This window comes from Papio anubis, chromosome 7, assembly GCF_008728515.1.
Source record: "Papio anubis isolate 15944 chromosome 7, Panubis1.0, whole genome shotgun sequence".
NCBI lineage: Eukaryota > Metazoa > Chordata > Mammalia > Primates > Cercopithecidae > Papio > Papio anubis.
Genome location: NC_044982.1, coordinates 15942036 through 15969323, shown reverse-complemented (window position 1 = coordinate 15969323; position 27288 = coordinate 15942036). Strand labels below are relative to the sequence as shown.

The following is a 27288-nucleotide window of genomic DNA, read 5'->3' as shown; positions in this document are numbered from 1 at the left end:
GCCACTTCAGTATAGTGCTCATCACTTCCAACAATCCAGACTAAAAATGACAGTGGTGAATAGTTCCAATTAAACACGGACATTTCCCCTCTCTAACGTAAAATTAAAATATAGAGAAGGATAACAGGTTTATAAGAAATAATGCTTTTCTTCCTATCAATTTCTTGGTACACACATTTCACCAGGGCAGAGAGCCTTCATGTTCTGAACCAGGGATGAATATTAGGGCACTCACATAATAATAGCAGATAACTGACAATAGTGAAATTAGATAAGTTGGTATCTAATATTTCTGAAAATAAACAACAAATAAAAGTCTTCCGTTGAATTAGTATTGGAAGGAGGGGGAAGGAAAAACATCACTTTAATCAGAATGGATACAGCTGGTTAAAAAACAAAAAACAAGCAGGCCAGGCGCAGTGGCTCATGCCTGTAATCCCAGCACTGTGGGAGGCCAAGGCAGGCAGATCACCTGAGGTCAGGAGTTTGAGACCAGTCTGGTCAACACAGTGAAACCCTGTCTCTACTAAAAATACAAAAATTAGCTGGGCATGGTGGTGCACGCCTATAATCCCAGCTACTCAGGAGGCTGAGGCAGGAGAACTGCTTGAACCCCAGAGCTGGAGGCTGCAGTGAGCTGAGACTGCACCATTGTACTCCAGCCTGGGCGACAAGAGTGAGACTCTATCTCCAAAAAAAAAAAAAAAAAACCCTGTATTTTATTGTTTCATAGAACTGAAATGGTGACTATACAGACACTGGATTTTGATTTATACAGGTAAACAGCTGGAAACACTGGCTCTAACCAGCATATTTTTAAAGAACCCCTTTCTTTCTCACCACAGCAAACCTGTTCCCGCATCATACATCAGAATGAGAGCACTATTAACTTAAGCTGGAAATGGGCAAACTGAGGCTTGAAAAAGGAATCAGAAGCTAGACTATAGGACATATTTCCAATTTGAAATCCAAGGCTCTGCAGAAATAAATTTCCAAATAATCAGGTTCAACAGGTGAGCCAGGGAGAGCACCTGGGCTGCTGTGCATGTCTCATCTGCCACCCGGCTTCAAGAGGTCCCGCCACTGCCAGAGCCCACAGGGCTGTGTGCCGTGCAGCGGCTGCCGTGCTCCATCTAGGAGACAGCGTGCCTCTCTTCCACAGTCACGGGACACAGGGGCTCTGAAAAGCCACTGCCAAGACCCACTGGACGAGGGCTGACGTAGGCAGGTGAGAGCTCGCTCTGAAATTTAGCCCAGGTCTGTGGTCTAATGGCCCGAATGGTGTAGGGGCATGTGACGTCTAGGAGCAGAGGCCATCTGCATTTCCACAAGCCAATGGCTTTCCTTGCACTCCCACCTAGATCCTCAACAGAAAATGTTATATTGGACACTTGATACAGAGGCAAAGTGCCTCTGTATCCTTCTAGGCTCCTCTCTCCATCACTGTGTGTGGGGGTAAGGACAGGGAAAGGCAGCCGAGGACCCAGGAACTGTGGTGGGTCAAGAGGACCCACGGCCAAGAGGATCAGGAACCAAGAGGAACCCAGGTCACTGACCTCAGGGTACCACGAGTCCAAGCTCTGAACCCCTCCTGAGGTTTTCTGACCCATGCTCCTATCATTCACTGAGGGCTGTTGAGAAACCCTGCCTGCCACAAATAGGACACTGGGGACAGCCAGCTCAAATTGCCTTTGTAGGTGAAGCTTCTCCAAAAATCCTTTTTCCAACGCACATGACACCTATGGTGAATTTCACATAGACCTCGGCTGTGGCAATCACATGTGAGCCCTATTCCACCAAAGTTCATCATCCAAAGGGATCCCAGCACCAATAATTCTGTTAAGAAAAGGCACAGGCTGGGTGTGGTGGCTCATGTCTGTAATCCCAGCACTTTGGGAGGCTGAGGTGGGTGGATCACTTGAGGTCAGGAGTTTGAGACCAGCCTGGCCAAAATGGCAAAACCTCATCTCTACTAAAAATACAAAAAAATACTAGTCGGGCCTGGTGGCTCACGCCTGTAATCCCAGCTACTCGGGAGGCTGAGGCGGGAGAGTCGCTTGAACCCAGGAGGCGGAGGTTGCATTGAGCTGAGGTGGCACCATTGCACTCCAGCCTGGGTGACACAGTGAGATTCTGTCTCAAAAAAAAAAAAAAAGGAAAGAAAAGGGCATAACTGATAAATTAAGTGGCTTAGTTATGCTTCATATCCCTGTATTTGTCACATGCAGTGTTGCCAAATAAATAGCATATATTATATTCCAGCTCTCCTTCTAACTATCTGGTGGCCTCAGTTAAGTGGCTGCAGTCTGAAGGACCCCTCGCCTTCCCTCTCCTCTCAGAGCACATAGAAGATGAGCTGGATCTCAGATGGAATCCTGCCCACCCGGTGACTTGGCAAGCATTCCAGTGCCAGGAACAATGGATAGCCACATTACATGATGTGTGAAAAACATCCTCTACCAAAAGAAAGACGTCAGCCGACCACCTCACATGAGGCTGGCAGGATTTGGGGCAGCTTCTTGCTTCCCAGCCCTGGAGAACTCACTCCATGCCTCATGGGCGTGAACGTGGGAGAACAACGGCACGTGGCCGCACCCCAAGCCCCATCTCTGTTTGGCACCCACATTCTTTCTGTCCAATGCTGCAGCGGCAGACACCTGCCCTCCCCATATTTTTCTGACAAGTAGCTGAGCCACTGCAGTTGTGGGCATGCAGAAATCACCTGCTGCTAATGAATCTCTGTACCTCTTTTTCCCTTGACCTTGAAATGATTCCAAATTCTCTGTCAACTTATTTACCTTCCAATTCTTGGAAGGTGTGCCCCCAAAACAATTAAAATAATAAGAAAAAGCAGCAGTTCCATCTCTTAAAGAACCTGAATATTAAGCAGCAATCAGAATGACTCAGCATTCTGTCAGCTAGCTTTGCTTTAGAATTTTCATTTCTTAACAGGAAAAAAAAATTCTGTTTCTCAAGATAGGGCTTGGAAATAAATCAGTCCAACACTGCAGACTGCTGGCAGCTCTGTGCCCTTCTGTCTCTGTGTGTCACCTGTGCTTGACGAACCAGAATGTCCTGGGGGCTGAGGATGGGAGGAGGCGGAGGAGCTAGTCATGGCTGTCTCTTATTTCTTGAAGGGAGAGGAAGAGGCGTGAGTGTCCACTCTCACTTCGGCCCTCAAAGCAGGCATATTTCTCCATACCTTTAAAAAAACATAACTGCTGTTCCCTCATTTCCCTGGTGCCCGGGAGTTAGGACAATTCCCATCTTTGCTGTAGGGTAGTCCTGCTTTCTGAGGAGGCGACTCCAGGTGGTGGCTCCTTGCACCGCGCTGCCACAGCTCTCCTCTCCATCTGCTGCTTCCCTGGGAACTGCCCTCGCGCCTTGTGTCCCCCAGTGTGACAGCAGGGGCGGGGCCGCTGCCCACCCAGTCCCACCAACCATGAGGGCTCCTGCTGTGGGTTCCTCTGATAAATAAATCACCTTGGTCACTATTCTAGTAGACACTTCCGTTTTTCACCAAGTGAAAAAAGGATTAAGACTCATAGCCCCAAGACGGGATCAGTTTCCCACTGACTTTCACAGAATAGCAAGCACCGTTTAAACCTGACAGCACGTGTCTTGTCCTGAGAGGGGAAAGCTCTTTCCAGGGAAGGACCCCAGTAAGGCAGGGAGGGCCGGGGACATGTCGTCACTGGTGGGCATGCGGGGCTAGCGCAGCATGCTGCTGGCGGGTGCTGGCAGGGCCAGGCGGTCACACGGAAAGCATGGAGGGAAGCCATTCACACGCATGCGGGAAGGTGCCAGCTGTCAGAGCGAGCCTCCGCCGGTGGCTCTGCACTAGAGACAGTACCTTCTGGAGGACTACATTGGGCAGATGCTTCCATCTCCACCTGAACCCTCCCCGATGTATATTCATGAGGCTATATCTCGGGGTGGAAGTGCCTTCTGCCTGGGGAAGGCTCTCTGAGCCTCCAAGTGCCTGACTGCCGGCGTCCGGGGGAAAGCCTCCCACGTTGGGATGATATTCTAATGCTGGACACACTCCCCAGCTTCTACCTGAGTGCCACTTACTGGTGGCTTGTCAGTCTCCTATTATTCCACTCAATCTTGTTTAAAGAAAGATACTACAGAACTAATTAAGGAGAATTATATTAAATTAATTTTAGTTTAATTAAAATAGTAAAAAAAGGTTCTATATTAAGGCTGAATTTTTAAAATTACCACCCCTCAAAAATGGTATGGTCATCACAGAGAGATGTTCCCATATATACATAGATTTCTTTTAAAGCTACTTTATTCTATTACGCAGGAACAGAGACTAAAACGGCCTAATGGACTAGTCACCTCCTGATCATGATATACATTCTTGAGTGTTAGAAAATGCAACTCAATAAAATGCTAGTCATAATGGAAAGAGAAAAACTTCACTACTCTCTTGAATTCCTTTCTCAATCTTATTTTATTTTAGAGGGATGTTCTTTCATTAATGTGTTTACTCTTTTCTCTTGGTGACTTATTGCTAAAGAGAGCAGCAATTTCACTAGAATCAGTGATAGGAAAAATGGAGCCAAGAACTCAAGTCGGTAATCTTGATTTTAGCACGTTCTTGGAGAGGGGAATAAAACATCAGCATGGATTTTTCTCCAAAAAGACCACTGCTAGGGCACCTGCAGGGGAGCGCCCGGGGTCCTCTAAGAAGTGATGCACAGCATGCAGACAGCCCTGCTGGTTCCTTCCCATCCTGCTCAGCCACTTCCACTCTTCTGGTCCTAGCTGCCCAGGGCGTAACTCAGGGGGAAGGCACCTGACTCGCCCTTAAAACCAGGACCCACGGCTGCCAAATCATAAGGGCGGCGGTGTACATAGAAAAACTATAGAATTTACGTTTTTCCAGATGAGGAAATGAGGCCCAGGGCGATGCAGTGAGTTGCCGGCTGACTCCAGAGCTGGCCCTTGATGGTGAAAGGAACCTGGCAGGGAAATCTCTTTTATGAAGCACCTAATGTGTGATGACAACACCAACATATACCTCTTTTCTATTATGGACTGTTTTTAGGCCAGAAATGAAGGCACAACTAGGCTGAGCTGGATTTCGGAGGGTGGAATCAACTCTTAAGGGTGAGGGGCAGCATTTGCCATAAGCTAAAGGCTCCGGTCATTCAGATGCACTGGATCCCATATCCACCAGCATTTCCCCAAATACAATGCATGGAACACTGATTTCCTAGGGTGGAAAAAATGATTAAATTAGCCTGGGAACACTGGGTCAAAGTGCGGGACTTCTCAGAACATTTAATGTGGTTAAGGTGAACTATGAAGCACTAGGCAGGAGACGGACTATCGTCCAAATATATTTGACCAAAGAGAATCAGTGGTCTAAGAAACGTCCTTTGGAAAATGTGACAATTCACTAATGACTTAAACACCGCCAAAAGCACTGTAAGGCGGGGCGTGATGGCTCACGCCTGTAATCCCAGCACTTTGGGAGGCTGAGGTGGGAGGATCGCTTGAGCCCAGGAGTTGGAAACCAGCCTGGGCAACGCAGTGAGGCCTCCTCTCTGCTAAAAATTTAAAAATTAGCTGGGTGTGATGGCGTGTGCCTGGTGTCCCAGCTGCTGAAGAGGCCAAGGTCGGAGGCTTGCTTGAGCCCTGGAGTTCCAGGCTTCAGTGAGCTGTAATTGTGTCACTGCACTCCAGCCTGATCTACTAAGTGAGACCTTGTCTCAAAAACAAAAAAAGAAAAAAAAAAAAGCACTGATCCTACATCCAGGGAATTAAGCAATTCCTTTAAATTTTGGTAGATACAGTTTTAAGTTTTATGATGTCTGCTTATTTTCAGAAAAATTAACAGTTAGAATTGCTCTCCTATGAACAACAAAGGTTGGATTAATTAGAGACATTTCAAGATCCAACTGGTTCCCTCTACCTAAAATTTACTGGCCACCTGCCTTGGGAAGGCGGGGCATCTCATGCTTCCAATCAGTGCCAGGAGTGCTTCTCATCCACCCACTGCACGCCCAGAGTTGGCCCTTTTCCCTGCAATGCCTTCTTTTGTAGTCCTTCTCAGATCAATACTGCCTCCTCATATATAAACCCAAGCTGCGCTGAGTGCATGAGACTCTCAGGAGGGAGGGGCTCCAGGTGGCAGAGTGGGCAGGCAGGTGGCAGAGGGATGTCCACGTCATCTCAGCATTCTCAGCGCTCAGCGACCACAATGCACATTCCGTGGTGGGGGAGTGTGATTCTGGAGGCCCTCGGAAGGATTAATAGATTGGTAAACTACTTACTAACTGAAAAAAGGGAAGGAAAACCATGAAAGTATGCTTCTGGAGAGTTGCCTTGGAACAACAGATCAAACCAAAAATTAAAACCAAGAAACGGAACATTTGAAAAATCAAAATTAAGGCTAAAAAAGCGAACAGAGTTCTAATAACCTTCCAACTGTAAGTCTGGCTGTCTAGAATCATATTTCCATTCAACAGTGGCACACATTTTTCCACTAACAATTTTTTTTTTTTAAACCAAAGAAAGACCAACTGGGCATTCCCCTATCCATTTAAATGTTCACCCAGCACATGAAAGCTGACCCATTCATGCAATGTATTTTGTTTCCAGAGCAGGAAATTCCAAAGGGAAGGGAAAAATAATCAAACGAGCAGGTTTTGGGTCTTTCCACACATTAACCCTAATCATGACTCCAGTGGTTTGTAGGGTTGGGCTAATTTTCCCTTCTATGAAGTCAAAGGGTTGGAGGGAGAAATTCACAAAACTTCAGGGCTTGACTATCTGCTTGTCCTAATGGAAAAGTTGGGACTTAAAATCATTAAATTTTAGTTAAGAAATTCTACATTTGTCAGTATGTTTCCCCTCTCTACCTAAATGCTGACTCTACGGGAGGGGGTGGATTCTCGAGAGCTTCAGTCTCAGCTGAAACACCTGGTTACTGGCTAGACACTCCCTGAGGATGGAAAGATGACTTCGGCTTATTAAGAGTAAACAACTGAGCACTGCCCGGGACACACTCCATTCAGCAGAAAGCCCAGTGGGTGCTCATCACCCCAGAAAGTCACTGATTAATCAGATATAAAGTGCCTCCCCTGAAGAGTCGGCACTTCAATCTTCAAAAGGTTTCAGGAGCACAGGGCTCCCAGGATGCAACACGATAAATATGGGCAGGTGGGTCTGTTGTGCAGAAAAGAGTGGATGGGGCAGTGGGAACATACCATGTTATTCTAGAATGGAAAGATCCCATTTTCAGACAATAAACTCAACAAAAGTCAATGTAAAGAATTTTTCTGGCAAAATCGAAGTTGGCAATTGCCAGTAGGCATTGTATTAAGAGAAAATGCCTTTTTTGAGAAATGAATTAAAAACAACATACACGGTGTTTAAATAGTATCTTCATCTTCCATTTCATAAAACTGGGATTGCCATTAAAACAAAGTTCAGAACACTTAATATGCAGATAAGTACGGTCAGCGGGCTTTTCGGCGTGGATGGTTTATTTTAAATGGTAATCTAATTTCTGCCCTGGCTTTGTGTATGTGAGAGCTGAACACAGCGGGTGAGCCATCCGAAAGATGTGCACATTAGAGAAAGTGGTTCTTTCTGGCAGCAGTTCCCCTTAAGAGCTTTTGTTCAGCATATAACTGGGCATTTGGAACAAAGATGAGCCCTTATAAATCAGAGATACAGAGATTAAATTTTCTGGCAGTGCTGGCAGTGAACATTAAATAAATGAGCAAAAGAAAACAAGGACGGACTCCCCGGGCCAGATTCACATTTAGGTCCCATTTAAGGTTTTACCAACCAGTGTTCATTTTCACATAGGGATCTTTCTTGTTGCTATTCATGGACAGGTTGTGGAACTCCCTAAAGCTGACTTTCAAAATTTCTGTGTTATCTAAAAGCAAGATTAGACTAAAATACTGTTCAATTTCTCCGCACGGTTTCACGACACAAACCCCACATTTTCCTTCACTGCAAATGGAAAACAGTTTACAGCACTGCTTCTCAAAATGTGGTCTAAAACCCACTGGCATTGGAATCACAGGGGAGCGATTCATAAATCCAGATTCCCAGGCCCCACCTCAGGCCTCGTGAATATAAAGTTGGGGGTGGGGACCAGGGGATCCGCTGCTTTAAAGGTTCTCTGTGTGGTTTTAATGCATGGCAAAGTTTGAGAACCACACATTGAGCGGGCTGTGGCCCTGATCTTTAGAATATGGCCTTGGTGATTATACACTGGTTGAATTCATTTCTAAATTGAAAACAGGAGTTTTTAGGATTAAATTATTACTTGCGAAATGTTGTAATTTGCCTTTTAATAGGATTAATTTTTATGCATTTATATCAACTCCAGGAAAGCACAGAAGGGCCCAAGAATTAGAGGCAACATTCTAGAAAAGCTTCTATCCGTCCTGCCCAGAAGGTTTCCTTTACTTTGCAAAGAGGAGGTTGGAACATGGGCTCCAATGCCTGCAATCTCAGGTTTCCTTCTGCCCAAACAGCTTTCGGATTTTCCAATGAGCAAGATTTCTCTCTGACAAGTCTGAAGACGTTTCCTCTCCAGCTTATCAGTTAGGAAGATTATCAGAAGGTAAAACAGGCAAATGAAGTAGGTCTCACAAGAAAGGAAAAACCATGTTTACAGAGAGAGGGTTCCCGGCGGGGACCTGCGTCACTGAATGAATGAGCTGCAGGGGGCCACACAAAGGTATCGGGTTTGGGATGAGAATGAAGATGAGAAGACACAAACAGGTGGAGAGGAGATTCGGTTCTTGAAAGAGGAGAGGAGGAGGAGGAGGAATCTGACACTAAAAAAGTGAAAGAGAAAAAAAGGGTAAAGGCAAAAAAAAACCTTTAGAAACACAAAGAAAAAAAATAAACTCGCTTTTAATATACTCACATAAGCTGCAAAGAAAATGAGGTCATGTAATACACAATCATTCCTCTACTTGACAATAGAATACAAGTGCTTTTCGAAGAAAACAAATTTGTTTTTCCGCTGGTTATTTAGTTGGTCCACAACACCACCATCGAATAAAAATAACTCAAGATTTACCTGGGCACAGATTCAGCAGTGTGATCTGCTGAAAATAATACATCTTTACCCTACAATATCCAGAATATTCTAGAGGAAACAATTTGCTTTTCATCTGGAACGGGTTAGGACTTGACTTTACATAGATTTGTTTTTTATGAGAAGCACTTATATACAGTTTACTTGAAAATAAGGTTTTCCAAGGTGCAGAGTACCGAGGTGCAACACTATGTCATGGTCCCAGCATTATGACAAGGGGGTGCTAAGCTTTCTGGGGTGGTCTATGGTTGGGTGTGCTGGTTGGGCACTTTGGGGGGAAAAGCCAGTATGGCTGCCTTCATGTCTTATAGCTGGAGGAACACATGGCAATGGGGAGACCACTGCAGCTGCAATGAGAAATTTACCCAAACAAAGTGGATCAAACTTTCAAGTTAAAAGACTTATTTTGCTTTGGATAGGTATTTGTTGATACCTACCAATTATTAAAGATAAATCCCCTTACCCCACATCCTGTTTTAAAGGCAAAGGAATAAATTTTTTTTTTTTTTCATTCTCTATTTAAGGAACTACCAACTTATTCCAAAGACAAGACAATGACTCGGAGCTTCAAAGTAAAGACTGTCACTCTATCTGAGCCCTCTTTCACTGGCTGGGACCTAGGAGATGGCAGAGGCGGGAGGAAGGGATGCCCAAGGTGATACCTAAGGGGAAGTCATGTTCTGAAAGGGGGGTTATTTTAGTTTGACATGTCTGTTTAATGAAACAAAATTCCACTCTATTAGCTACAGTGGACTTGGCCAGTTCAAAGCTTATGGACATGGGTGACTCCTCATGTTATTCCACAGCTCTGCATGTGGACAATTTCAGAGGTAGGAAACCGTATTCCAGTTAACCAACCACTTCCAAAATCATGAACACTGAGGCCGCACCGTATAAGGACCCAGGATATATAATAACAGTATTGTAGATTTTATATATTTTTAAGCTCTTATCAGTTAGACATATATCCTGAAATTTTAACAGGCAAAATAGGATATTAGGGACTTGCCTTAAAATACTCTAGGAAAAGCAAGTATGGGACAGGAGAGAGAGATCAAATGAGAATGCTGATTGCTAAAACTCCCTGGTGGGTAATGGGAATATTAGTATCTCTGTTCTGGCATATTAGAAATTTTTCCATAATAGAAATTAAAAAACAGAAAAAGAAAATAAATTTAGTTCTGGAGGAAAACAAAAAACAAAACAAAACAGATCCAAGAGGACTTGAGGCCTCACAGAGGAATCTGCCTGCACAGTGGGTGATCCTGGGCCTGTGCCCCAGGGTTGGCAGGATCTCGACAGCGGAAGTTCACTGTGGCTGTGGCTGTGCACCCTCACGGATGCTAACACCGCAAGGCTCTGCTTGTGTCGGACGCCTGTGCCCTTTAAAAGGGATTTAGAAAAGCAGTAAAGTGTTGGGCATGGTGCTGATGAGCTGCCACCCGCCAGGGCTGGGTTCTCCCAGGCCACATTTGATCTCAGGGTCACTTCTGTTTCACTGGGAACCATTCTGACCTCGGATAAGGTCCTTTTCTCTTTTCCTCTATAGCCCAGTTGCTTTTCTAGATGGGCAGTGCTGCAGTGGATATTCAAAATTAGCCAGGCTCCTTTAGCACATGAAAACTGTTCAAAGGCAAAGGGAGGAAAAATGACTGTGGTCATGCTGGATGGATAAGAATCCAGAAAGTAAAATCCATGTGTCATGGAATACTATATGACTGTAAAAAAGAATAAGGAAATTCTCCACGGATGGATATGGAGGCATCTTCAGATATGCTGTGAAGTGCAAAATGGCAGGTGCTCAAAAGCATATATAGTGTGTGATCGTTTATGTAAAGGGGCAGGGGAAATGATATATATGCTTGTTTGCATGAAAAAATACTGGAAGCGTAAACAAAAAGCTAATAAATACGGTTGTCTTTAGGAACAAATAAGATGGACGGGCAGGGAGGGAAGCCAAACTTCTCTACAGCACCTTGTGAATTAGTTTTTGGCTTTTGAATTATGTAAATGTATTTCCTCTTCAAATCAAATCAAGGTGAGGGAAATAAAAAATCTGTGGGTGGTTCGCAAGGCGGGCTCTCCACACAGGTGTGTGAATGAGAGCATCTGCCCATTCTGTGACTGCACCATGAGCTGAACCACATGCAGTTGGGCTCTATTAATCAAGGTGGAGGCATTTTTCCCCATTTTAAAGCAAGCCTTCCCAATGTGTAAGTTTCTTTGATTTACATTGTCATTTCAGAATGTTTTACCCTTGTTTACAAATGATAAGGCCTCCTAAAATGGCCTTCCATTTTTCTAATTCCCTGATCTCTTGGTTAAATTGCTGGCGTGCAAATCAGTATTTTGCAGCTGCCTGGTTGGGTGGGGGGCGGTGTAGGGTGGTGGCAGGAGTCTCAGAGGGACTCTCGTGGATGACTCGACAATGAAACCATCTGTGGCAGTGCCTGAGAGGCTGTGGCTTCCCCCTGTTGTTGAGGAAGGGCATAGGAGCCCACGGTCCTGACTCCAAACACCTAGGCTCTCCGGAAATGAATGGTGGCCCACCCGAGAGACTGGCTGCATCAGTACCAATAAGCAGAGGGGGAGGAGGAAGACCCGGGGGCCAGGCCCAACCCAGGGCAGTGACACCCCAGACTGTGTCACACAGGCACATCTTCCCTAAACACCGTGGCATCTGAGAAAGCTAAATCTGAAGAGAGAGACTCTCAGGCACACTAGGGGAAATGTCCCAAGGGGCAACGGGAAGAATGAATAACAAGGACCTCATTTATTTTCTGACCCTATCTGTTCTCAATGTGATGTGGCATTAAAGTCTCGGGACTTCCAGGGAAATTAAGGTCCAGGCCAGCTGGAAGGAAAGGGGGTCTGAATTTAGTGTGGCTGTTCTCACAGGATACTCAGGAGGGAGAAATGCGGGGAGACAGCGCTGGGTAGCCACAGCAGCTGTTTTGAATCAGCCGAAATTGCTGCTGGTGCTATAGTGAGTTTCACTTCCTCTGATTCCCTGTGTCTGAGCCTCACCTTGCAGTGGCTAGTCCTGACAGCCTGACCTCTTTCCTACAATGACAGGGCCTAGACAGGTGCCTCAGCAGGAGCTGGGATGAGGCAGAACTCTGCTGTGCTGTTCCAGCCAGGGTCTCTGCCTGGTGTGCAGTCTAAGCCCACCAACGACCGCTGACCTGTCTGGAGAGTGGTCAGGCCACTCCAGGGGGTGAGTTTCTCCATGGCTCAGTCCACATTTTAAGCAGCAGCTGCAAGCCAGATTAAACTGCACCAATTTACGATTTGTGCCGCTTCTAGCACCCAAAAATCTTTTGACCCAGGAGCCACAGGACCTATGGATCTGATTTCTCAAGCTGACTTTAAATTTGGTAGAAGGGAGCCAAGGGCAGATATGCAGTCTGCAAGGCAGCTGTGGGGGTGGGCCTGGCTTGAGCATCACATCTGGCTCCCGAAGGCCCTATCGCTCTTAGCCCACCTGGATAGGTTTTTCCAGGGGACAAGCCCTGGCAGTGCAGGACTCAGAGCTGCTCTCGGGCTTTCTTTGGAAAGGTTCTGGCAGGAGCTGGGATGTGGCACAAGGACAAAAAAACAACCTCGTGGTCCCTTTCATGCAGCCAGCCCATAAAAGACCAGGCATACCCAGATAGAGATGAAGCCGTACACGGTCCCCTGTGGGTGGGGGAGAAGGAACAGGAGCAGGTTCCAAATGATGCTCTAGAATGATTTTTGAGGCTCAAAGAAGAGCAGGTCTATGTGTTTTGTGGGTCTGTCAAGTCACCCAGGTTACCACTGAATCGTTGGTACAGGTTGAGCGTCCCTAATCTGAAAATCCAAAATCTGAAATGCTCTAAAATCCAGACGTTTCTGAGTGCTGATACAACACAAGTGGAAAATTCTGCACCTGACTTCACGTGATGGGCCACAGTCAAAATGCAGTCAAAACTTTGTCTCATGAACAAAATTCTTTAAAATATTGTATAAAATTGCCTAAAATTAGGCTCTGTGTATAGGTGTATATGAAACAGAAATGGACTTTGTGTTTAGACTTGGGTGCAATCCCAGGATATCTCATTATGCTTATGTAAATATTCCCGAACCCAACACACTTCTGGTCCTGGGCATCTCAGGTAAGGGACACTTCACCTGGGTCACCGTTGTGGGGTCTACGCAGGTGGACTCACTCCCCTGTACTCAGGCGAATGTGGAACACACACACAACGAGGTGTGCAGATTTGCTCATAGGCAGGAAGTGCCTCGGGCCTCTGCGTGGGGACAGTGGAACCCACCTGCCACCCTGTGGGGTCTTGTGCTGGGTGTATGTGTGTTTATATGTGCAACTGATTAGAAAGCGAACCTTGCTTTCAGCGAGGTCTGAAACCCAAAGCGAGAGGGAGACACAGGGAAGCAGAGGGGAAACCTGATGGGGACAGAAACCACCTCATTTTAGTTTCAAACTTTAAGTTCCAAGAGCAAAGGGGGAAACCAATTTCAAAGCACTGGGCTGGGCAAACCATACGATTGGCCCCACCGAGAACAAACACTTGAGAAAGACACTGGAGAAATGCACCTCGATTGAGTGTTTAAACCATTTGTGCGAGAAATTTTTCCAACCTCAACCCGATCAGTCTCATCCCATGTCACTTGGTCCCAGGCCCCCACATTCTCCATGACACCATTTCGTCCCCTCTGGCTTTTTATTCTCACCTGTCTCGGGATCGCTGAAGTCTGGCAAAGTAATTGTATTAAGCTGTCGTCTGTCAGCAATGGTTCTATCTAAGAGGCTGCTCCCACGTCCAGAATCACTGCAAAACACAGCTACAAATGTCAGTCACCTGCAAGGTGGGAGGAGGGAAGGAAAGAGAGGCAACCTGTACCGACTCCTGAAGGCCAGTGAATACCTTCTGTGTGGTTTTTACGTTCTTCAGCATCTTTCCTATGAAGGAGGCATCCTGCTTCCTGGCTCGGCCTGGGCTGGGATTCCTTTCAGTGTTCACTATCACAAACAGGGCATAAACCACACCCACAGACCCTGGCTAATTTTGGCCTCTTTTGTGTCATTAGAAGACACAAAAATGAAAACTTCAAACTTTGTTTTCCATCCACCTTACAGGGGGAAACTGATTGGCATTAGCAACCTTAGAAAGTGAAGTCTCAGCAAGTGAGTCCATGAACACGTCACCCATGAAGAGCTGTCTTCATGAACCAACGCTCCACACCCGTGCTTCTAAACCCAGGCTGCATGTGGAAATCACCTAGGACATCTCTAAACAACAGACACCTAGGTCCCACTGTGGACTGAACAAATCAAAACTCCTGGCTGGTCGACATTTTTCACAGCTCCTCAGATGGTTCTAAGGTGCAGCTGCTGGATTCGAGGACCCCCGACCCCCCTTTCTGACTGTGATCACAGTCATGTGCTCCTCAGGGTCCCCAGAATGTAGGCCTTCGTGCTACATCGTGTGGTTAACTTTCCTGCCGGTGTACCAGCCCTGTCTAGTGTTCCTAAGCTGGAGAAAGCCAGCTGCTAGGGATATGCAGGGACTGGGAGAGAACATGGCAGGGTTTTGGTGGCAGCCTCCATAACACCACTCCTACCAGCTTCCTGCACTGCCCATCTCTACTGAGTCCCCTCTCCAGCTTGCGTCTACAAAACAGGCTTGGCATTGTTCACCTGGTAATGCCACACGGGAGACCACAGCGGGCCTAACTGGGAAACGGTTAAGGGATCTCAGCCAATATGGATTTCTTTTTTTAAATTCTGGGAAGCTTGTAGGTAAACACTATTGCTTTTTTCCTGTATCATGATATCCTATCAAAGCAGCTCCAAAAAGAATCACATCTGTCTCTTGAAGTTTGAATCTTCAATGCTTTTCTTTGAATCTATTTTCTTTTCCAATCTGGGGGCTTTAAGAGTGATTTTTTGTTGTGAAGAAGTTCAGATTCTACAATAAAGGGACACAATTTCCTTCCTTTATGCAGCTGTTGCTAAAGCAGTACAAACAAGATTTGGCATGAAACTTAATACAGTTTACAGGCTGCAATTTCCACATCCAGCGATTTCTCTAACTACATTAGAGAAATCCACAGGAAGCAGAAGGAAACTTCCTTCAGGACAGACTGTTTGTCAGCCTGTACTTATTACATCATCTCAGACATGTTTTTCGGAAACTGCTCTTTTAATTGCTTCCATAACTGAGAAACAATACATGTCTCCGAACAGAAGACAACATAAAAGTACATGCACATTTCCATTCCTCACAACACTGACTGAGTATTTCTAGCGCAGGTCTGTCCAGGCAGCATTTTTCACATAAATGCTCCTAAGTGCAAATTATCTGAATATTGCAATGGCAATCCACTTAGGAGTTTTTCAGAAGATCTGTCTCAAAATACAGTGAAATGATGACATATTATTCACCACCTTGGGGATTCCAAGACACGCGATGAGGTACTGGCATTGCAAAGGATGGATTTGCCTGGGTTTCTGGGGGTCCAAATCTGAGGTTTGTTTCAGACATTCTCATCTTCCAGGCTTCCTATCTCACCATGTTTCGGTGCTGTCACTAATGAGGAGGTCACTTTGGGCGAAAGGCAGCTTTCCCTGTGCCTCACGGACTTCCCTGATCAGATGAAGATAAGGATTGTTGTCCTACACAGAACTGTGTGAGGATGACATAAGGTCATATAGATGGAGCATTGTGAAGACTTACAACTTTTAGGTACATGCCAGGTGTGTATAAACCCACATACCTACAACACACATCTGAGGTTAATATGGCCAGTCAATTCCTGCAGCCAACTTATCCCTAGGCTTCTGGTGCAATTGTAGGAGGTACGGGGAAGCCGAGTTAAAATGTTAGAAACCCCAAACAAAACCATCATCTGAATTTTGAACCTCACCCCCTGACAATGGCACAGGATCCACATTCCCTCCACCAGCTGGGAAACGGCGTTCAGTTACATCCTTAGTGTGTCTGCCTTAGTTCCCTCTGAACACAGTGTGTGCGCAACAATCCACTATTCAACATAGAGATGCTTTTGTTTCCACATTGAATGTTTTCTCTCTAAAAATAATTAGGGCTGGGCACAGTGTTTCACGCCTGTAACCTCAGCACTTTGGGAGGCTGAGACAGGAGGATGGCTTGAGCTCAGGAGTTCAAGATCAGCCTGGGCAACATAGCAAGACTTCATCTTTATTAAAAATAAAAAAATAATTCAGGCGTGGTGGTGTGCATCTGTGACCCCAGCTATCTGAGAGGCTCAGGCAAGAGGATGGCTTGAGCCTGGGAGACAGACCGCAGTGAGCTATGATCATGCCACGGCACTTCAGCCTGGGCGACAGAGCAAGACTGTCTCAAAAAAAATAAAAAGTAAAAAAAATAAAAATTAAAAATAATTAGGTATTTGTGACCGATTAAGAATTTTACTGAATGCTTGAAGCAATTTTTAGTTCTTCATTTACATGGTACAGAGTCTTCACCAATCAAGATTTGCATTTGACCCCTAGCATACTGGACAAGGGGCAAGGAGAGGCCTTGAGCAGCCCTGAGTGTCCCTAACTTGCTCGCTCTGGCCAGTCTCTCAGGCAAGCTGGAAAGTCACCTTCCTCTCTCCCTCTGCGACACATCTGCTCGGGCACTTCTGTGAACCACCCATTTCCTCCTCATGGCCCAGTCACCTCGCCTCTTCTCTGCCAGGCCCTCAGGCTGCCAGGAGCACTTCCCAAGGCAGGAAGGGAGAGAAAACCACTCCTGGTGAGTGCTGGTAGTAGAGGGAGAGGAAATGGGAAGGACCTCAAATCCAGAGAATGTAAGTAGGGGATGCCCACATGTGTAGATGCACACATGCAGGGACTTCTATTCCCTATAACCACTGAATTGTAATAAGAGTTAAAGTTATACTGGCCATTAGAAGCCTCTCTTGGAAATCCTCTATCTTCCACAGCCACACAGAGGTTAAACACAAGAGGCTTGGTGGTGGTGGGGTGGGCTCGGAGTCAGAACGCTGGAGCTCTTGTCTCAGCTGAGCCTCTTCCCAACTCCTGGAATAGTGCCTGGCACACAGTAAATACTGCACCTAAAAGAAGGGCCTCGGCTAGGGAACCAGAACAGGGGCAGATCGGGGAGGAACTTCTGTTTTTGGAGGCCTGGATTATAAGAGTCAAGGTAAGTTCCCAATATCCCGGAGCCTCAATTGTCTCATCAGTAAAATGGGTATGAGATCCTATGACTTTTGCCCATTTTATGGGGCTGCTTCAAAGATGGAATGAGGATATGCTTTATAAAAAGAAAAGCTCCACCCAAATGCTGGTGACTGTAAGGATGAAATGGGATCTCTGACTCCTAACTGAGGTTAGAGCAAAAAAATGTGAATGTGAGTATGTGTGTGTTTAAATGCTGTTTGTTGGCAAGTAACTGAAACAGGACTTTGAATCATCTGCAGATGTCACCGCATGGGTACATGACGGAGATGGGTCTAGTAGCAGTGACAAGAGGGGAAAAGAAGTGGTTAACAATAAAAAATGAAAAGAAACTGGTTGTCAGCTCAAGAGAGGCAGCGTGCTAGTGTGGAGAGAGCTTTGATGTTAGGCCTGGGGCTGAATCACTGTTCTGCTACATATTCAATTGGAAAAACTTAGGCGAGTTATTCAGCCACTTTTATCTTCAATTTTATTTTCTGTAAAATGGAAGTAATGGTAGCTATCTTGCAAGGCTAATGTAGGGATTGAAGATAACACATCAATGGCCTAGTACAGTGCTGGCATGGAGAAGGTTCAAGAAACACGGTTATTACCATCCCTGGCTGAAATGCTCTGAGATTCAGTTCAGGGAGCCTGCTGGGACCTTCTGGTGAGATTCTAGTGAGAATTCACACTGTCTTGAGTGGCCAGGTCAACATGCACAAGGACTGAGGGAGCCTTACATTTCACCCAGGGAGAGGAGACAAAGCATGAGACAGATTTCTATCCCAACTGCAAGCAAAACTGCAGACCGAGGGAAATAGAATCCAGGCTTCTGAAATGACAAACACCTCGCCAAATGTAAGAGAATGCCACCCACCATTTTGCTCACAGCAAGAGACGCATCTCCAACTGCAGGTGGAACACTATTTGCAAGTTTTCCAACGCTCAGTTTAGCGACTAGCTCAGTGTAATTTTTTTCCCCCTCTTTAAGCAAAAGTTGGGAAGAGGGAATGGGTTGCTGAGAATACGAAGCTAGAAGCTAGGGTCTGTTCTCAATTTGGCCACTCACTCCCTGCTACTGCCCACGTCTTCCCTGTCTCACTGCCCTGGAGGCCTGTGCAGAGCCTGGGGTGGATCTGGAAGGGGGTGGGGAAGACTGGGGAACTGGCAGGTTGAGCAGAGGGCTCAAAACAAACCCAGCATGCTCAGAAGCAAGGAAGCCGGGACGTCAGCACGGACCAGCTCCGGGGAGAAGCCAAATGCGGCCTGCCAAAATGCTTTCTGCTCAGTTTTCATTTTATTTTAAAGAAGGCATGATTCTTAGGTGCTTGTTCATGTGATTCTACCCTCCTCTAAATCCCTGTATGCCCTGATCCCAGCCTCTAGGCTGCTGGAGCCGCAGCGGCCCCACTCGGGAGCGCTGCAAGGTATGTGTCCCCGGAAAGACACAGCCCTTCCTTCAGGCTTTATTCTGTTGCCAGGGTCACCTCTTACTGAGCAGGCTGTGGGGGAAGACTGCATTTACACAATGATAAAGCCTACAGGAGAAACATTTATTTCTACCCCAGAGAAAATCAAGTTAAAAAACCAGACAGGACACTCCTTAATAAGGGGCTGCGCGATTCACCAGCCCTCCCTCAAGGCTTTGTGGGGAGCTGGAGGGGGAATTCTGAGTGACCGGTGGGGCCTCTACCGCCCACCCCATCCGCCAGTCCCCACCAGACACTGCCTGGAGCCAGGGTCCTCCCCACTCTGGCCCTGAAGGAACCTTCAGGAAACGGAGGAAGTATGGACACAGCCCAGGCATTTGGTTAAGTATTTTTAAAAAGCTTTCCAATTCTGCTATTTTTTTTCTCCTCACATTCAATATTCTTGGTTGCTAAGTGGGAGGGAATGTGGGGAGGTGGGAGAGGTGTGGGGAACTGAGGGGAAATTGGCAACACGAAGCTGATGGGTTTATTTTTTCATTTCTAAAGGGGGTACAGGCAAAGGAACGCGCTCCGGCGCCGAGGCAACCTGCCTGGGCAGCATCTCCCGCTAGCTGGTTCGGAGGCAGACTCCCCCAAATCCTGAACATTTCATAGGCCAGGAGTGGGGGCTTTCGGGGGAGATAAATGTGGACAGTTTCTATTTTTGCTCCCAGACTTAGAAATGTAGAATTTTTAAAAAATTAAAATGATCTTTATTTTGAGAACATATCCACAAAAGGGAAGAGGCCAGTCTCATGATTACCTGTCACCAAGCGAAGGGCGGGTGCGCCCGGCAGCACAGCGCCGCGCCATTCCTGTGCCTGCGAAGGGGACTCCCAGCTTGAATCGGGGGGACGGGGCGGGGGGACCTGGGGGTGCTTGGGGGAGGGCGGGGCAGGGGCTGGACAGCACATGGCTTTCCAGGCAGAGTTCTCTTCCTTCTGGGTACACAGCCCACAGGGCCTGGGGTCACAGGTCTGTCTGTCAGTTTCCAGGGGGTCCATCCCCTTAACAGGGCCCTGACTTTGAATATTTTTTTTAAACTGCAGAAACGTTTGTAAAGCAAAATCTCACAAGGAACCCCATCTCTGTTCTGCTGCTTCTGTAGCCCTCCCTCCCTGCTGGTGTCTGCAGACCACGGCCACCAGCCCACTGCCCACCTAACCCTTAGTACTCATTTACATTTTAGGTGACACGTTTTTAGGCCCCTGATTCTTAAAAGCATGATATCAGTTGCACAGGAAGGTAAAAAATACTCTGAGTGTATGAGCAGTTGTGTGAATTCACTTGAATCATTACATCCCTTCTCATTACATGACTTCCTTCACTTAGTAATCTAAACACATGCAAGGGAAAACTGTGCAAGACTTGGAAATGGGCAAATAGGTTATTGGGTGTCCGTCCGTGGAATGTGGGGGGTTGACCAGCAGACCTTCCTGGGGTTATCTGACTCTAAAGGGGCAGGCACCGTTGACTCACTTCCCATTGACTGAGCTACTTTACAGCTCTGTAGGGGTAGAAATTAACCTGCAGAAAACTGATAATAAGGCAAGTGAATTTTGTTTGTGGGGGAGAGACAACTGATGTTGTCACCCTGTAGTAAAGAACCCCAAACGATATCTTTCATCGTCTTACAGAATGCTGTTTTTGTATCTACTTGCAAATCATTCAGCATTCCTGCCTATGAGTATCTGTTCTTCAGACTCTTCTGTGAATAGGTCTTAACATTTTCCGGGTTCCTGCATGAGTTAATAAGGCAAATAAAATCTTTGACATGTGTGTATTTGATAGTTGTATGCGTCATGATTTTAACTTTTTCACAGTGATCTTTCATCAGGCTAATAGCCACTAGCATGCGGCCTGTTGTCTGTGCAGGTCTTTTAAATATTACTGCAGGAACCCCAGCTGGAACACAGAAGAGACTGGTCTGTACATAAATTACCAGAAAGATAAGACTTGTCAAAGGAGTTAGGTAAACGGGTGGTAGAGAGAAACTGGATAGAGATCCATTGTGAATTGAGCCCAGTGGGTCACTACGGCAGTGAAAGCAAAAGAAACCCAGGATCTGGAGGCTGCATCAGCCACTGGGACAACAGCACCTTAAATATGGAGTGTGAAGCTCCACTGCTATCATCTGCCACTTTTGGGGGCCTGGAGGTGCACAGGGGTGACAGAGTTAATGCCTGCTGAATGCCAATCAGAGAAGGCACTGATAGGCAGGGACCCATGCAAAAGCCACGCAAAGCAGGCCTTGCTGGCCTCTTACCTGGGGTTGGTGAGGTTGTAGCAGGATTTCCATATCTGCAGCATGTGCTTACAAGTCAGGAGTGCCTCGTCTGGGCCCCGGCAGAGTGACTGCAACTTCACTTTGGAAAACAGTAGTCTGCAGTGGGGAGACAAAGGGAGAAAACACTGCAGCTCAAGCCACAGAGTCCCCATCCCAACAAGACAAGCGGTGGGCTTAGACCCAGAAGCAACTGTACTCATTTCAGAAACCATCCACATGTGTGGTCCAAGGAAAGCGGGATTCCAGAACTCCCGGCTCAAGGTGTTACTTTGCATAAGTCTCGCCACTAAGGCAAATGCAAGCACGATGTGACTATTTGTGGTCAGGCTGAAAGCATTAGCGTGGCCAATTTTATTCAGAACACAGGGAATTTACTAAAAGCATGCTTTTTAGAACCAAACCAATTTATTTATGAAACCTCAAAAACTCATTAAAAGAGAACTTGGTTTATTTACAGCATTACACAGGAGATATGACTCAGTTGATATACATATCTACAGATAACCCTCCACAATGATGCTCACCGTCCTGTGAGCTTCAAAAGCCTGAGCGGAAGTCCCATGAAGAAGGGCAGCCTCTGGCATAGGCCGTCAGCTCCTGCATCGTCCCATGCCTGCTACTGAGGGCCTAAGGCTCCTTCCGCAATCACCTAGGTCTCTCTTCCCTATTTTTTGTTACCATCAACTGCTCCACCCTCTGCCAAGACCTTCTGGGCACTAAGCTCAGAATGTTCTCTCTTTCGTGGCCCCTCAGGGTAATGCCATTTCCAGATTCTACTTATGTTTCTCTGCGGACATCAGCCTAGGTGCCTGTAGACATCAGCTCTCCTGGCCCTTGCACTTGTCACCACTATCCTAGTAAAAGTCCCAGTACGAGCCCAGCTTCCTTCCTTGTGTTCTTCCTGTCCCCTGACTTACCCAGCTCTCACACATCTTATTATAAAGATCTCCAAAAATCATTCTTTCCCCCAAGATGGAGTCTCGCTCTGTCACTCAGGCTAGAGTGCAGTGGCATGATCTCGGCTCACTGCAACCTCTGCCTCCTGGGTTCAAGTGATGCTCCTGCCTCAGCCTCCTGAGTAGCTGAGATTACAGGTGCCCGCCACCACGTCTGGCTAATTTTTGTATTTTTAGTAGTGCTGGGATTATAGGCGTGAGCCAACGTGCCCAGTCCCCAGAAATCATTTTTGTTCCCACCTCCTTTTTTTTTTTTTTTTTGAGGACGGAGTCTTGCTTGCAATCTTGGCTCACTGCAAGCTCTGCCTCCTGAGTTCATGCCATTCTCCTGCCTCAGCCTCCCCAGTAGCTGGGACTATAGGCACCCGCCACCACGCCCAGCTAATTTTTTTGTATTTTTAATAGAGATGGGGTTTCACCGTGTTAGCCAGGATAGTCTCGATCTCCTGACCTCGAGATCCGCCCGCCTCGGCCTCTCAAAGTGCTGGGATTCCAGGCGTGAGCCACCGCACCCCGCCTGTATCTTGTCCTTTAAGGCACTCCACCAACTAGCCACTCTTCTTTCACCATCTCATCCGACTGGACCCGTTACTTCTGCCAATACAGGCCAAATGCTACCTTTCTGGCACAACTCTATGGCTATACGTGCCACGTCCCCAATTGTAACTTTCACTCATGCACATCTTTCTTTAATTCTTCCCAAACCCAGCTAGAACCCCACTTAAATAAGTAAGTCTTCTGTCAATACGAGTTTTATCCCTTTATCTTCTCTACTCAGTATGTGCCATATTAGCTCATGTTTGCTGTTAATACTAAAAAGAAGAAAAAGAGAGGGAGGAGCTCCTGCTGACTGAAGGCATCCCATGTGCCAGACCTGTGTTTGGCACTTCACACGTGGTCATGTCCTTGGAAGAAGCTGTCAAGGCAGGTGGTGTCTAACACTCTTCAACAGAGAAGGAAACCGAAGCTCTGGTGCCCTTTGGTTGTTTTCTGGATGTGATTTTCTCCCTGAGGACAAGAGCCCTGACATCTCTCTCTGCCTCTCTGTAGCCTCAGCTCCAGTACCAAGAACTGTGCTCTGAATTCATGGGGCCTTAAATCAGCATTTACTCACCGACTACTTTTTCTATAAACCACAGAAGATAAAGCAAGGTGTTTTAGAGATTTCAGTTAGACATCCAGGAGAATTCCTTCACCCTGCATGATGTGAGGTCCTCATTCAAAGGTACCTTAGAGGAGGAAAGTCTCTTTTTCATGTGTGAGAGGTGGAATGAAAGTGGTCCTAACCCATCACTGCCCAAGTTCGGGATAAGTTCACACCAAGCACCCCCAGCACCCCCTCCAAATGGAAGTCCAGGGCGGTGTGGTGCTCCCAGTGGGTCCAGGGCTGCGGCCCCCCCATGCCTGGGCTTGCAGAAGCCTGGAATGATGGGATGAGGGCCAGGTAAAGGGAGGGATGTAGTCCCTGATCTACAAGCAGGTGGGCATAAAGAGCGAGGCCAGATGTGAGAACAGGGCTCAGCTTCTGCTCAAAAACATCTCAAGAAGCGGAAATGCTTTGGAAGCCTTACCAAGACTGCCTAAATGGGATGGCAGGCGCTCAGGGTGCCTCTGGGGGGATTTAAAGACACCAGAAGCTGACTCCTGCTGAAGCCTGCCCGAGTCCAGAACATGATGGGAGTACTTTTCCACCAGAATCTCCCACCAAACTGGGGTCAACTAAGAGAGTTGACAAAGGAAGGAGAAACTGCCAAATAGGTCACCATTGGGTAGCGAGGGTGAGGAGTGGTTGCCAAGCAATTGCGGCAAGGGGAGGCCCCACGGAGGACTGTGGGGGGTCCAGGAAGCCGTGCACGTGCTGCACAGGCTGGAGCTCTCTGGGGGCCATGCCAAGAACTCTTCTCCAAGGGCACCTGCCTCCCAGAGGAGGTGCCTGCCCCACAGCAGGCAGCGGGGTGCCTCTAACAGCAAAGAACTGTGATTCCTTTAACTGTACCCAAAGGAGAGAATGCCAGAGTGCGTCTCTAAGCCTCAGCTTGGGGGAACAGTTTTGAGCAAGCCTTCTTGGCTGGAAAAAGAACTTCTAATTAACATAAAATAACAGCTTTCAAACACTTGACTCAGGATATGGAGTGGAAAAGGTGTGGGCTTGGATTTCAGAGAACCAGACAGGAAGGACAATGGTAGAGTGGCTGAGCACAAACGATGGGAAAAAGCACTTGGAAGACCTCTCAAGAGGAACAGCATGAAGAGAGGCTGGCAGAGAAAAAGAGCCAGGGACACAGCAGGGACAAAGAGGAAAGCCTGCAGCTGCTGCCCAGGTACGGCTGGGATGATGGGCAGAGGCCACGTGGATTTGGCCAGGATGATGGGCAGAGGCCACGCAGGTTCGGCCGGGATGATGGGCAGAGGCCACGTGGGTTCAGCTGGGACAATGGGCAGAGGCCACAAGGGTACGGCCGGGACAATGGGCAGAAGCCACATGGGTATGGCCGGGACAATGGGCAGAAGCCACATGGGTTTGGCCGGGACAATGGGCAGAAGCCACGAGGGTACAGCCGGGATGAGTGGCAGAAGCCACACAATTGTAGTCAGTACAATGGGCAGAAGCCACGCAGGTATGCCCAGGACAGTGGACAGAAACACCTGCCCCGCCCGTCGCCAACACTCCCTGGGATGCCCAAGGGAAAGCAGGAACAGAAGTTGCCGCCTTTCCATCATTTCCGCAAACCTCAGCTTGTTTACAAGATACAAAACAATACTGAAAACAGAAGCAGTGATGCTCGTCATCCTATTTGCCAAACCTGCTTACACACTTCAAGACTGTTCAAAAACATCTGGCTGGGTATATGTTACATTAGCACAGAAAGGAAGAGTACACAAACAATGGTCAGCATTCATTTGCTGTGGCTGACACCCAAAGATATAGATTCAATGTGCTGAGGAAACCCTGAGGCAAAAAGAAAGTTACGGAAAAACTTGCGAAAAGTTAACATTTAATACATTTCAATATGTCTAACTGTCAACATGATGAAGAGGGCAGAGGAGACGAGGGTGAGACTCTGAGCTAGCCACACAAGTTCATGCATTTAATTTTTTTTTTTTTTTTGAGACAGAGTCCCGCTCCGTTGCCCAGGCTGGAGTGCAGTGGTGTCATCTTGGCTCACAGTCAACCTCCACCTCCTGGGTTCAAGTGATTCTCCTGCCTCAGCCTCCCAAATAGGTGGGACCACAGGCACATGCCATCACACCTGGCCAATTTTTGTATTTTTAGTAGAGACAGGGTTTTGCCATGTTGGCCAGGCTGGCCTTGAACTCCTGACCTCAAGTGATCCACCTGTCTTGGCCTCCCAAAGTGCTGGGATTACAGGCGTGAGCCACCATGCCCAGCTATGAATCTAATTTAAAATATATATATATTAGCCAGGCATGGTGGCTCACGCCTGTAACCCCAGCAGTTTGGGAGGCTGAGACAGGTGGATCACTTGAGCTCAGAAGTTCAAGACCAGCCTGGGCAACATGGTGAAATCCTGTCTCTACAAAAAATATAAAAATTAACTAGTCATGGTAGTGTGCACCTGTAATCCCAGGTACTCAGGAGGTTGAGGTGGGAGGATTGCTTGAGCCCTGGAAGTGAAGGCTACAGTGAGCTGAGATCATGCCACTACACCACTCTAGCCTGGGTGAAAGAGTGAGAACCTGTCCCCCTCCCCCCAAAAGAATATTTTGTTCATAGACTCATTGAAAACTTATAGAAAATTAATGAAGGAAAGAAGAACCTTGCTAAAGTACCAATCAGATCTCATTACTGATGACCCAAATCTAGCATCTCATACAATGCCTTTGCTGTCTGGCTCCTGTCCACCCACATGCTTAGCTACCAAAGGATTTGTTCATTGCCCATCACCTATGCTCCCACTCGAGCTGTGGTCAACTTCCCCCACGTGTCACTCTCCTCCATGACCCTGGCTGTTTGCACGTGCTGTTCCCTCTGTTTGGAATACCCTTTCCATCCATTTCTGCCTTTTAAGCATCTATTCATCCTTCAAGATTCAGGTCAACTAGAAACCCCTCACTGAAGCCAGACTTAAATAATAGGAGTTAAACCTTCCAAATGGAAACATAACTATAAAAAACACAAGAGCTCACAACTGTGAAATCATAAGCTACAAGCCAGGCAGCTTCTGCTTCAAAGACAAGCAAAATAATAACAATAATAACAGCAGTTGCCAGATACTTTAAATATTTAATTCCAGATTCTGAACGACAACCTGCAAATGAGGCTGAGTTAAGTAATTTGCTCAAATTAACACCACTAGTGATTGGTAGGATAGAAATTTAAACCCAAATCCATGTGAATAAGAAACAGAGAAGGATGACTGAAAATCCAACCATACTACTGGCACTAATGAAAACACAGGACATTTTCTCATCCATTGCCAAATATTTAAAACTCTAAAATGTGCAAACTCTGTGCTGGCTATGTTGAATACAAAGTGGTATTACATACATTCCCTAGCTTACAAAAAACTTACAATCCAATTGGAGAAAAAGACCTGACCACTACTATTGGGCAGGACTTCTAGTTTTGGGCCACATGATGCCCTGAAACTTGAGTAGGGCTACAGGTGAGCAGGCGTTTGGGCTACCAGGTGTTGCTTCTGGAATCTTTCATACATAGTTCTTTAAAGAACAATCACATTTGGCTGGGCGCAGCGGCTCACGCCTGCCATCCCAGCACTTTGGGAGGCCAAAGCAGGCAGATCACTTGAGGTCAGGCGTTTGAGACCATCCTGGTCAACATGGTGAAACCTCGTCTCTACTAAGAATACAAAAATTAGCTGGGTGTGGTGGCGCACACCTGTAGACCCAGCTACTCTGGAGGATGAGGCAGAAGAATCGTTTGGACCCAGGAGGCAGAGGTTGCCGTGAGCCAAGATTGCGCCACTGCACTCCAGCCTGAGCGGCAGAGACTCACTCTGTCTCAAACAACAAAACAAAAACAAAACAAAACAAAAACCCAATCGTGTGTGTGTGTATGTGTGCACATGCATGTGTCTGTGTGCATGTGTGTCTGTGTGTTCATGCACATGTGTGTGTCTGTGTGTGTGTGCATGCATCTATGTGTGTGCACATGCATGTCTGTGTGCGTGTGCATGCATCTATGTGTGTGCACATGCATGTCTGTGTGCGTGTGCATGCATCTCTGTGTGTGCACATGCACATGCCTGTGTGCGTGTGCATGTGTCTGTGTGCGTGTGCATGTGCACATGCGTGTCCGTGTGTGTGTGTGCGCGCTT

The 27288-nt window shown here is 46.9% G+C and overlaps 1 protein-coding gene across 7 annotated transcripts in view; it reads right to left on the bottom strand.

The window, feature by feature from the left end:
• The window catches only part of TTC7B (tetratricopeptide repeat domain 7B), a 275212-nt gene that overhangs the window by 58104 nt on the left and 189820 nt on the right, over positions 1–27288 (bottom strand). For 4 of the 7 annotated variants that reach the window (XM_017961461.3, XM_021941464.2, XM_031667911.1 and 1 more), the window contains 4 exons: positions 21012–21128; positions 13799–13896; positions 8655–8819; positions 6291–6341 (listed from right to left, as the gene is read on the bottom strand). In XM_017961461.3, the coding sequence (XP_017816950.2) occupies positions 6291–6341; positions 8655–8819; positions 13799–13896; positions 21012–21128 (431 nt within the window). The remainder of the gene's footprint in view (positions 1–6290; positions 6342–8654; positions 8820–13798; positions 13897–21011; positions 21129–27288) is intronic. The other 3 variants (XM_017961462.3, XM_017961463.3, XM_003902158.3) reach the window with 2 other exon arrangements.